General features: G+C 42.3%; 1 protein-coding gene across 3 annotated transcripts in view; it reads left to right on the top strand.

The window, feature by feature from the left end:
* The window catches only part of LOC106570306 (retinoic acid receptor beta), a 282,569-nt gene that overhangs the window by 144,996 nt on the left and 124,116 nt on the right, over window positions 1-13,457 (top strand). Inside the window, exon 1 of one of the 3 annotated variants that reach the window (XM_014142482.3) lies at window positions 11,173-12,125. The exons of the other annotated variants lie outside the window; for them this stretch is intronic. Within the exon in view, the coding sequence (XP_013997957.1) occupies window positions 11,969-12,125 (157 nt within the window). The 5' untranslated portion in view covers window positions 11,173-11,968. Of the gene's footprint in view, window positions 1-11,172; window positions 12,126-13,457 lie in introns of those variants that run through there. 3 annotated transcript variants of the gene reach the window in all.

Genomic DNA, 13,457 nt, shown 5'->3' on the forward strand with positions numbered 1-13,457 from the left:
TGTTGTTAACTAATATAATCACCTTTTGAGTGTCTTTGCCCATGACAAAAATATATTTCTCCCTTCCAGTCCTTTTTCCACCCAACCTCATCTATATTTGTAAAGTGAGTTTCCTGTAAACAATAGATAGTATATTATTTACCTTTCTGTGTGTAGGTGTTTGTGTCTTTGTGAGTCAGGGCAACTATTTCTTTGTGTGTGTGTGTGTGTGTCTGTGTGTGTCTCTTTAAATGTATAAAAGTATCTTGTCAGTGTGTGTCTATATGTGTGTCTAAAGTGTAGTGAGTGTGTGTGTGTGAGACAGATGCAGAGACTATATAGACGATGTCCCATTGTGGCATAGCTTCGCATCTCTGAGACCACCATCCGCAGTGAACGCACAGCCCGAACGCGCACCTCCCCAAATTTCCCAACAAACGCGGCTCGTACGTGTCCTCTATTCATTTGAATGTGTTGACAGTTGGAGAAATATCTTGAGCTGCGCTGAGAATTCGAAAAATAATGAAATCCAATGATCCAATATTCTGGAACACTGCTGTGCGTACACGCTTTGGACTCTGATAGACCCTTCAGTGTGCGTCTGCGTTTATGATGGCCATCGATACAGGGAGTACTGAGGGAGAGTTTAGGGGACTTTGAGTGCTAATCTGTGTGAAATCACAGGCCTCAGGGGCTAGGCAAGGTGTAGGGAGGTGTGGTGAGAGATGGTGTGATAGTAGTGCTATTCTCTGATCAGACGGTCCGGGGCTCACTTTGTGAAGCTGTCTGAACACCAGTAATCCCTTGCAGAGACACTCAGAAGCCTGCAGGGCTGATCAGGAGGCTATTTGGCTGGAGGATGGGGAGGATGAGGCTCCTTCACACCTCCACAGGAAATGGGGGGAGGGTGGAAGGATGGAGGGAGGGGCTGCAAAGGCAAGGGGAAGGGAGGAAGGTTAAGGAGACTGGAGGGTTTCTGTGTGGAGGAAAGGCTCAGGTGTGTCTTAAATATTTTCCCAAAAATATTTTTCAAATATTATAATACAGCCTTTTTTAGGGTAGGCTCAGGGAAATGTAAAAGGGAAAGAAAAAGTTTTATTTGACAGTTTGCAGAGAGGGAGACTGATTAGGTTCCGATGATAGCTTTGCTTCCTGCAACTTCTCTTTCTCTCCCTTTTTACCATAATTTCTATTGAGGTAGTTTTATTTACCCAGTTCAGAGAGCTTTGTTAGTGTGATGAATTGACAGCCTTTTTAACCATTGAAGGTAAACATTTAGAGATTTTCTCTAAGTTACAATAATTAACAGATATATCGTTATTATTTGGCCCATATAGATGAATTAGCCAGATATGTTTGTGGTTCAATAGCATATTTAAAATAGCACAAATAGCAGGAAAGACAAGATTATTCGCTCATTCAACTATTCCTATCTTCTAATTGTGCTCTCTCTCTTTTCTATTTCTTTCTTTGAATGTATCTTTTCCTCCCATCCCCATCACCTACCATTTATAACTTCTTTTTGTTTTTAACTTTGAGGAAAGAAGGATAATTTGATTGTGCTCCATCACTCCCTCTGAAATGAAATGTTTTCCCTCTGGAGAGGCTGAGAGATACAGGTGTATTGTTGTACTGTTACTGTTCTCTGTTAACGTGATGTTCGGAAGCTCATTGACCACATAGAACAGGAACTCACTGTCTTTTTACTGCCACTAGAATGAAAGTGTGCATTTCTGCCACTAGAAGCCATTTGTGTAGGTTTAAAGGTTCCGCTTAAACTGAATTGACTTAATTTAAACTGAATTGACCCTAACCCAGGTGGGCTGGGATGTGCATATAACATTAGTGGTTATTAACAACATAGCTAGTCGGGATAAACAAATGTTTGTAATTAAGGTGGGCGTTTGTATCATTCCTTTTATTTACTGCATTTAACATGTTAGGAGGACTATTAGCAAAACAATCCTCAATTATTTCACATCACGCATTTGTTATACAAATGCTCTTATTAACTGTAATGACCTCTAATGGTTCCCCACACACACACACACACACACACACACACCACCACACACACACACACACACACACACACACACACACACACACACACACACACACACACATTACTTACTGCTGATGAAAATGAGTCCAGCGGCACTGACAGTTCTTTGTATGGGAGAGAGAGAAGTGAGAAGTGTGTGAGCTCACATCAAGACACTTAGACTGAAGTGTAATTATACCGTCTACATTGATCCACATATCCAACAGGGGACCCATTGCATTACTGTGGTACTTAAATGCCTGCTCTAAATGAGTGTGTGTGTGTGCGTGCCCATGTGTGTGGCTCTAAATGAGCTGACTTTATTGCCTGCTAATTTGTAATGTAATGCTCTCTCTCTCTCTCCTCCCTCTGCACCCCTGGCCTCTGCTACACTGATAAATGTCTTAGTAAACCAATCAAGCTCACCCACACAGATGTTGATGTTTATTAGCTATTGTCCTGAGAGGAACAAGGTTGTAATGTTGTACTTGAGGTTCAACAATGACTTCCTGAGGTGGGAGAGTAAGAGCTCAGTCATGCATTTTACAATCACAATGATTCCATGTCTGTCTCCACTGTTCTGTTCTGTTCCATCATATCTCACTCTTTCTCTCTGTCTCTCTCTCTCTCTTGCCTTCTCTCTATTGTGTGAAGGCATCCATTGTGAATCTACTGTACACAGCCTCAATTCATCTAGCGATAGTAAAGAATATTGATACTATGAGATGGATTTCTATAGACATTGATTCATGCAACTACTCAATCAATGAATCAATGTCAGGCAATGCATTCTCCATTATATCCTTAGACATAGTGTAAGTGTTGAGATGATAGTCCTCTCATATGGAGTTAATAACACTACACACAGTACCATTGCTTTTACAGTATTATGCTCCAGCAAACAGTTATGAAACAACATACAAACATCACACTATGGTTGCATCTCAAATGGCACCCTCTTCCCTATTTAGTGCACTACTTTTGAGCAGGGCTCTGCGCCCTGTTAAAAAAAGTGCACTAAATAGCAAATAGGGTACTATTTGAGATGCAACCATATTTTTAACAGTTACACCATACAGAACCCTTGAACATTGATCGGATAAGCAATATTATTTTGAATACTGTTGGAAATAACAATATTTGTGTGGGAATGGTTTGTTCTAATTGAATAGATCATAAAGTAGGGGGTAGACTCTGGGTGTGTTTAGTTTATTTAATGTGTGTGGGGTTGAGTGAGGAGGAAGAGAAAACAGAATGCCCCAAACAGGGTCAAAGAGTCACAGAGAACTGGAGAATATCAGCCTCCAAAACGCTTCCTTTTTTTGTTATTGGTGACGAATACTATTTAGAGCCCTATCAAGGCCAGACAGTGCGAACTAAGACACAAGCTGTGGAAAGACATGTACTAACAGAAAAAATGAAATTATGTTGCCTTAACTGTGAAAAAAAGAGAACAAGAGGTGTGAAAAGAAGTAGAGAAAAGAGAAGAGGGGAAAATAAATGGATCTTTCAGCACTTTTGGGTTTTGTTAGGTTTGAGTGTTTTTTTCATAACCTATCATGTTTTGCTCTTTCCACAGTTCTCTCCTTCCACCCCTCCATATCTATCTTTCCACTTCTACACTCCTCCATTTCTTCCACTCTTCTCCCTTTTCACTACTTTATCCACCTGGAGACATTTAGTGCTGGCTGCAGTAGGAAAGGGCTTTCTCTGGTCTTTGTCAGGGAGCTCAGAATAAGGATATTGTATGAAACATACTCCTTTATTTGTTTATTGGAAGTGAAAATATAATTATCATTGACATGAAACAAACATCTCCAATAAATAATTTCATCTTTGACTATTAGTCAAGATTTGAAGCCATAAAAGGTGTGAATATTTAACACATTTAATATTGAGTATTGGCAAATGCTGTTGGGCAAGACTTGAGAGACATGTTGGAAAATGTACTTCCTCTCCAATGAGCCTTTGAACAAACATGGACTGTAACGATGTACGCTGAGAGTAGGGAGGCAAGTACAGGGAGTGAGTGTTTGATAAATAAACGGTACATAAAACAAGAAACACAAACAACGCACTGACATGAGAGTCAATAACACCTGAGGAAAGAACCAAGGAGAGTGACAAATATTGGGAAGGTAATCAAGGAGGTGATGGAGTCCAGGTGTGTGTCATGAGGCGCGTGACGATGGTGACAGATGTGCACAATAATCAGCAGCCTGGTGACCTAGAGGCCAGAGAGGGAGCACACAGTGCGTGGCTCCAGCCACCGGACGCCGACCAAAATGACAATCCCGGGGATCAGGAGCGGACCGGTCACCTCTGCTTAGGCGGGGGAACCTGTCGATCCGGCTGAGCATGGTGACCTAGAGCGCCGGAGAGAGAGCATACGCGACAGTGTCCCCTCCCCGGCGCGCGGCTTCAGCCGCAGGACGCCGACCAAAGGGACGATCCCGGGGATCAGGAGTGGACCAGTCGCCTCCGCTGAGAACAGAAACCTGACGAACCGGCTGAGGCGTGAGAGCCTGACGAACCGGCTGAGACGTGAGAGCCCGACAAGCCGGCTGAGGCCTCCCTGGTAGCTCCAGTACTGACACCCGGAACCACATACCTTCCAACACAAAGAAACACTCCCTGATGCTTCCCTTAGATAAGGTGTTATTCTGTAACGATGACGCTGTGAGTCAAGAAGCAGGTGCAGGTAAAATGTTTAATTAAAACAACAAAGATGATAGCGTAACAGAAGCAAGGTAACATGAACACAGGTGCAATACCAACTGAGGAATGAACAAAAGGAAGGGACCTATAAAGGGGAGCTAATGAGGTCCAGGTGTGAATCATAATGATGAGTGCCAGGTGAGCGTAATGATGAGTGCCAGGTGTGCACAATGTTGATTCCCAGGACCGGTGGTTAGTATTCCGGCGACGTGGCACGCCGGAGGGGAGGAGCAGGAGTAGACGTGACATGGACGTAACAGTCATGTTCATCTTAATACTGTTACCACCTTGTCAAATATAGTATATACAGTCATTATTTTCTCAAATAAAATAAAAGTTACATAAAGGTATCTCTATCAGACAAAGTGATAACGGAATCCGATTAAAGCTCAGGCACAAGAACAAAAACGAAAGTTTTTTAGCATAGAACAAATTAATCTGCATATCACATTACTTCCTAACCAGAGAATCCCGAATGTGTGCGTTGGCATGATCTGTAATTCCAGTGGAAAATAGATCTACCCTTCATCATATTCCTCTTTAGTCATGCTGCTTCAATTAAATAAGCAGAGTGCAAGTGTAACTAAATATAGCTATCTGAACGCTGAGCGACCCAAGCAGGAATTACTGCCAGTGCTAAAATCCTCCATCCTCTCCATTAATATGCTATCAAAAGTTTGCTCATGAAAAATAAATGGGAAATAATGTAAAAGATACCTGAAGTTGCGGAACGAACATGCAGTGGTAATGCTATCCTCCCTCTTTCTCTCTCGCTCTCTCTCTCGCTCTCTCTCGCTCTCTTGCTCTCGCTCTCTCTCTTGCTCCCTCTCTCTCTCTTGCTCGCTCTCTGTCTCTTGCTCTCTCGCTCTCTCTCTCTTGCTCTCTAGCTCTCTCTCTCTTGCTCTCTCTTGCTTTCTCTCTCTTGCTCTCTCTTGCTCTCTCTCTCTGTCTTTCGCTCTCTCTGTCTCTTGCGCTCTCTTTCTCTCTCTCGCTCTCTTGCTCTCTCGCTGTCTCTTGCTCTCTCTGTCTCTTGCTCTCACTCTCTCTCTTGCTCTCTCTCTCTCTTACTCTCTCTCTCTTGCTCTCTCTTGCTCTCTCTCTCTGTCTCTTGCTCTCTCTCTCTCTCTCTCTCTCTGTCTTTTGCGCGCACTTTAACTTCGCTGGGATATGTGGGACGCTAGCGTCCCACCTCGACAACAGCCAGTGAAATTACAGGGCGCCAAATTCAAAACAACAGAAATCTCATCATTACAATTCCTCAAACATACAAGTATTATACACCATTTTAAAGATAAACTTCTTGTTAATCCAATCACAGTGTCTGATTTCAAAAAGGCTTCACGGCGAAAGCACACCTTGCGATTATGTTAGGTCAGCACCTAGCCACAGAAAACCATACAGCCATTTTCCAAAGAAGGAGAGGTGTCACAAAGACAGAAATAGCGTTAAAATTAATCACTAACCTTTGATGATCTTCACCGGATGGCACTCCCAGGACTCCATGTTAGACAATAAATGTGTGTTTTGTTCGATAAAGTTCATCTTTATGTCCAAAAACCTCATTTGAAATTGGTGCGTTATGTTCAGAAATGCATTGTCTCAACAAACATCCAGTGAAAGTAGAGAGAGCCACATCAAATTACAGAAATACTCATCATAAACATTGATAAAAGATACAAGTGTTAAATATACAATAAAAGATAAACTTCTCCTTAATGCAACTGCTGTGTCAGATTACAAAAAAGTTTTACAGTGAAAGCACACCATGCAATTATGTTAGGTCAGCGCCTAGCCACAGAAAACCATACAGCCATTTTCCAACCAAGGAGCTGTGTCACAAAACTCAGAAATAGCGTTATAAATATTCACTTACCTTTGATGATCTTCATCGGAATGCACTCCCAGGAATCCCAGTTCCACAATAAATGTTTGTTTTGTTCGATAAAGTCCGTAATTTATGTCCAAATACCTCATTTTGTTCGCGCGTTTAGTCCAGTAATCCAAATGCACAAAGCGTTCCATTACAGTTTGTAGAAACATGTCAAACGATGTATAGAATCAATCTTTAGGATGTTTTTATCATAAATCTTCAATAATATTCCAACCGGACAATTCCTTTGTCTTTAGAAATGAAAGGGAATGCAGCTCGCGCTCACGGCTGCGCGCGAGACTGAGCTCATGGCATTCTGCCAGACCCCTGATTCAAACAGCTCTTATTCTCTCCCCCTTCACAGTAGAAGCCTGAAACAACGTTCTAAAGACTGTTGACATTTACATTTACATTTAAGTCATTTAGCAGACGCTCTTATCCAGAGCGACTTACAAATTGGTGCATTCACCTTATGATATCCAGTGGAACAACCACTTTACAATAGTGCATCTAAATCTTTTAAGGGGGGGGGGGGGGGGGGGTTAGAAGGATTACTTTATCCTATCCTAGGTATTCCTTAAAGAGGTGGGGTTTCAGGTGTCTCCGGAAGGTGGTGATTGACTCCGCTGTCCTGGCGTCGTGAGGGAGCTTGTTCCACCATTGGGGTGCCAGAGCAGCGAACAGTTTTGACTGGGCTGAGCGGGAACTGTGCTTCCTCAGAGGTAGGGGGGCCAGCAGGCCAGAGGTGGATGAGCGCAGTGCCCTTGTTTGGGTGTAGGGCCTGATCAGAGCCTGAAGGTATGGAGGTGCCGTTCCCTTCACAGCTCCGTAGGCAATCTAGTGGAAGCCGTAGGAAGTGCAATAGACACTGTATATTGGATAGGCAATCACTTGAAAAACTACAAACCTCAGATTTCCCACTTCCTGGTTGGATTTTTTCTCAGGTTTTTGCCTGCCATATGAGTTCTGTTATACTCACAGACATAATTCAAACAGTTTTAGAAACTTGTTTTCTATCCAAATCTACTAATTATATACATTTTCTAGCTTTTGGGCCTGAGTTTACTCTGGGCACCTTATTCATCCAAGCTACTCAATACTGCCCCCCAGTCCCAAAGAAGTTAAGCAATGATTGAAAGTCTCTTTCCTGAGTGAGCTCAAACTAGCACCTATGGCTAGTTCCTGCTACCTGTCCTGCGTGTTCCACATGTGTAGCCTAAACTTCAAGCTTTGTCGCTTTGTCCAGCAATGTTAAATGATGTGCTGTAGTACTTTACCATGGTCATAGCCTGCTCGGTTTTTGGCAGCGGGCTCCCAGGGAGTTGCAGGACCTGGAGGAGCACTTGATGTCAGAAAGTGTCTTATCTTGAAAGACTGGTTCATTGTCACCTTCTAATTACAGGTGAATCTAAACCATGTGGATAAATTACCTGGATGGGTCTGGCTTATGGGGTACATGGGGGTAGGGTGAGGGAGGGGGTGGGAGTGCATGTGGGTTATTGTTACAGTGGTGCGAGCCAGCCGTGGGGGGCAGGTGGTGGGTGCAAGTAGGTTACTGTTACAGTGTGGCGATCGGGGTGGGGGGGAGCAGGTTGTGTAACAGGGAGAGGGTGGCTCAGGGGTTCCTAATGGGGTAGTGGAGGGGTGTGTGTCTGTGTGTGAGGGGAGAGGGGATACAGTTACAGTGGGGCGAGCCGTCGGGAGGCAGGTGGTATAGGCTGTATGTGGTGGGGACTGGGGTTCCTTTTCAGCTCTCTGCTCTCTCCACTCTCTCGGCTCTGCTACATTATTCATCAGCATCAAGGGGATCAGTCTCTCCTCCTCTGTAAAAGAGATGAGCACCCGCTGAGCCTCCCTGAAACTATCTCTCTCTCGAAAACATGTTCATCCCATCCACACAACATAATCACAAGTTATGACAAGAACTTGTCAAGTCTTCCTCAGTGTTTGCTGTTGAAGTCTTCAGTGTTTGGCTACTTTGTCAAGTACTTTCAGTGAGACAATATACTTTTTATTAACCTGGCAAGTCAGTTAAGAACAAATTCTTATTTACAATGACGGCCTACTGGGGAACAGTGGGTTAACTGCCTTGGTCAGGAGCAGAACGACATATTTTTACCTTGTCAGCTTGTGGATTTGATCCAGCAACCTTTCAGTTACTGGACAACGCTCTAACCACTAGGCTACCTGCCGCCCCAGGCGATAGCTATGATGTTGTTAATAAGCACACATTATCAAAACCAGGCTGTTGACTTTCACTATTTCTTATCTGGGTTATAAATATACAACATAACATGTAATCAGTGCTGGTCCCCTTGGGGTTTGTGGAAGGGTTGGGGGTCACTTCAGTTTTCATTTTATTCAAGTCAAGCAGGTGAAATAAAGTTCACCCATTTGTCACTGAGGATTTAAATTCATTTCAGTTTCAATTTCAGATGATATTGTAGTTGAAATTACATGTAAAATAGAAATGCTTACTGCAGGCAAATTTTAGGTCTGGAGATTTTAAGTCAGGGTGTAACCAATTAACCAAGTTGAAGGAATGCCTAATGAGCTAATTATTATTTTGGAGTGGCCGACTTCTCTGGACCCCTCTTCCTGACAGCTGAAGGTCCATAGCCTCTGTGCATGTGTGGGATTCTCTACTTTATACACAGTCCCTGCTCTACTCGTTCAGCTGTCCAGAGAACAGGCTATTCTGGCGAATGGTGCTTGTTTAATAAAGTTAGGTCAAAGATGAATCAATGTCTGCAGGATCACATAATGATAGTATTCTACATAATAGAACTAAATATAATAGAATAGTATAACGTTATTATTTTACCACAGCGGATCACCCACCCACTAGGTTATCACTGTATAACGGGTTCAATACAATGTTACACTTCCTCCCTCAACATTCAAGGAAGTGCAGCTCAGCAGTAGCCTATAGCAGGATAATGAATTATATCCTGAGCAACTCTGGCACAACCAGGAAATCATCATATTTTTATAAAGATATCAGCTTAAAGGTGTTATCTGTAATGGTTACTGCTGTTCAATGGCTATTTCTATTAATGATTTAGAATCACTGAAGTATGAATTACAGATGGTGGCTTTAAAAACAGGTGTAGACCTTACTGTGAAATGCTTACTTACAAGCCCTTAACCAACAGTGCACTTCAAGAAGAGTTAAGAAAATATTGACGAAATAAACGAATGTAAAGAATTATCAAAATTTGCACAATAATATAACAATAACAAGGCAATGTACTTCTGACAGCGGTTGAGCAGCAGTATGTGATCAGAGAAATTCTATATAGTGCAAAGTTATTATATAGCCTAGGCTATGAGGGGGTACCGGTACCAAGTCAATGTGCGGGGGTTATGTTGGGTCTTTCCAAAGGGGTTAGACTGTGTGTGTGTGTGGCACATGCAGAGTTAGAGAGATGGTTAATGGGATGTTTAGATAGTCGTGGTGAGGTTCATGGTGCACCTCCTTCCCCAACCAACCACAAAGGACCAATATGTCCTTATATTTTCTCTGAACTGTAGGTAGAGTTATTTCAATGCACATTTGTCATTTTGAAAAATAACATTTTCCATAAATTCCACAAATTCCATACGTGAGTGTATCTTCTTCTTTGGATCTTTCTTTGGTTCTTCACAACACAAAGTGACAAACACTCAAACTACAGTATTATTCGTATTATTCATATTATTCAAGCCCTTACTTAAACCCTATTCTTACAAACTTGTTTCATCTAATTATAGGATTTAGAGACATTAAAATGTCCCTGCCTGTAACAGTGTGTATAATGCATAGATTAAGTTGCCTAGAAACAAATCGAGTCATAAAGATTCAGATTTAACTTTCCTAATTTAACTTAACTTGCAGTAATGCTCATGTGAGAATAAACAACTGAGATTTTACTTTCAGTTTTGTTACCCACGTGTATTTCATGTCAACATAACCATTTTTAAAGTAACTAACTATTGGTCATAAAATAATAAGAAAACATATTGAAGCTGTAAGCATGTCAAAACTCATAGCCTAGGCTATATAATAACTTTGCACTATATAGAATTTCTCTGATCACATACTGCTGCTCAACCGCTGTCAGAAGTAGCCTAGGCTACTGAAAACAAGTGCATGAGACTTGACAGAGTTACAATGTAACATGTGTTTGTAAAACTCTGAAATCGAAAAAGTATTGAAATGTTAAGATGTACTCCATTTGCGTTTTCTTTATATTTTTTTCTTTATCAGATTTCTTAGTTTTGTTGCATAATCCTTTAAACAATTGTAGCCTATACTTTTGCTGTGATACACAGTAATACCCTACCATGGTTGCTTAGATCGTGAACATATCTAAGTGAGCTACTTTGATTCATGAATTTAGAAATGTGTTTTTATCGCACGAAAATATCGTGTATCGTGTTCTTTCGAGGAAAATAATATTATGCGCGGTGAGCTCGAGCTGCCTGCGTTTCTTCTTTCAGCCTGGCTCGCGCTGCTGCTGCTGGTTGTGAGGCTCGCGCTGCACGGTGTGTGAGAATCCTGGGACTTGGTGATGTCAGACTGGTTGGGTCATTTGAAGGTTAGCAGTCTCGGATGGGTTCATAGAAAGTTCACTCGCATATATTAGGCAATTCAATCTTTCATTCTCTGTGACCAAAGTAGTATGAAATGAGCTGCATGGAGGCAGGATAACCCATTCGTCATCCGAACGGGCAGATGTGGTTTTAAAACGCGATCTGTAATATTTATAAGAACATATTTTTTGTGCGGCGGGCTCGAGCGAGGAGCTTGTTGTTAAGCGCACTGGAAGGGGCTGTGCAAAAAATAAAGTATATACACGTTGGAACGTTACGGAGGTGACTGACTGGCTGACACACGTTGGAACGTTACGGAGGTGACTGACTGGCTGACACACGTTGGAACGTTACGGAGGTGACTGACTGGCTGACACACGTTGGAACGTTACGGAGGTGACTGACTGGCTGACACACGTTGGAACGTTACGGAGGTGACTGACTGGCTGACACACGTTGGAACGTTACGGAGGTGACTGACTGGCTGACACACGTTGGAACGTTACGGAGGTGACTGACTGGCTGACACATTTTCCTCTCAACAACCGGACACCAGAGGAAAATGGCAAATCATCATTTGGGTCAATTACAAGCTTTTAGCGGTGTTGTCAGTCATAATTCATGACTCTCATAGTCTGGGAAGAAGACCAATATTTTACGTGCCAAGAAAGGGGCATACTTTGATGGAGTTGTGTGCACTTATGTTCGCGATTATTATCCACACCTAAATTATATTTTAAAGGAATACAATAACAGGCAGAGTTTTGCGACTAAGGGAAATCATGTTTGATTGTATGGATTTGCTAGCGGTGAGCCCGGGACAAATGTTGGATTTCTACACTTCGAGTCCCTCTTCGTGCATGCTACAAGAGAAGGCACTGAAAGCGTGCTTCGGCGGGCTCGCTCAGAGAGACTGGCAACACCGCCGGAGCGCACAGTGTAGGTTAACTTTTGCTCCCTTCCCTTTCATTTCACGTGTCTACAGCCTAGTAGCTTCATAACAGTACCCTATCATAATAATGACATAATGAAATTATAATAGCCATGATGTGCGTGGCTTGTCTACTTAATCTCTTTGATCTTCTCTTTATATTGTGTCCATGCGCCCCTCCTCACAGTGCTTCCTGTCTTCTCATTTCCTCTCATCTGATGCGTTTAATGACCACACATTAAATATGCCCAACACACACACACACACACACACACACACACACACACACACACACACACACACACACTTGTGACCCCCATCATTGCCCCTTAAATCACCCTAATGTGCCATAAACAGTGTTGTAGGGCATACCTGTGTCTGAGTGTTAAGTAACTAGTTAGATAACTTATTTGAGAATTAAACACAAGCAAGAATAGAACAGAATAGAATAGATACTTTATTGTCCATAATTCTTTCAAACATAAATCGTTCTTATATCTCAAATGACTTGTAGAGCAGCCATTGACATCATTTGTAAAAACTCACACTTTTTTTGTCCTGTCACTGTGACATGGCCCTGTGCTTGAAGCGTTCCTCCTAGTCCTGTCATATTTCATCTGTACACACTTGGGTCGTAAATTCTGGAGGTGGAAACAGCTCTCTACAGCAGGCTGATGTATGTTCAGTAGCTGCATCTCAAATAGCACCCTATTCCCTACATTGTGCAATACTTTTAAACCAGAGCCCTATGGGGCCCTGGTTAAAAGTACTGCACACTATAGGGAATAGGGTGCCATTTGGGATGTAAGCAGTATGTGATCTCCTGGTCCCTACACTGGGCGGAGGAATGCACAGAGTAAACACGGGCAGGCTGTGCCTTGACACTTCCCTCCCTCCCAGAAAAGAGAGATGACAGGGGCAGGGGGCGGCTATAACCCCAGGACGTAGAGCATAGAGATGCTCGCAAGTCTCTCTCTCTCCCCCTCCCCCCTCTCTCTCACTCTCTCAATTCAATTCAAAGAGATTTATTGGCATGGGAAACATATGTTTACATTATATGTTTACATTGCCAAAATAAGTGAAATAGATAGTAGATAAAAGTGAAATAAAAAATGAACAGTAAACATTACAATCACTAATGTTTCAAAGGAATAGAGACATTTCAAATGTCATATTACGGCTTTTGTACAGTTTTTGTAACGATGTGTAAATAGTTAAAGTACAAAAGGGAAAATAAATAAACATAAATATGGGTTGTATTCTCTGTCTCTCCAACTCTTCAATAAGGTTCATTTTGAACGGCTTGCTCCAAGACTATAGACAGACCTGTTTTACAGTGC

This window comes from Salmo salar, chromosome 14 (genome assembly GCF_965601325.2).
Source record: "Salmo salar chromosome 14, fSalSal1, whole genome shotgun sequence".
Classification (NCBI taxonomy): domain Eukaryota; kingdom Metazoa; phylum Chordata; class Actinopteri; order Salmoniformes; family Salmonidae; genus Salmo; species Salmo salar.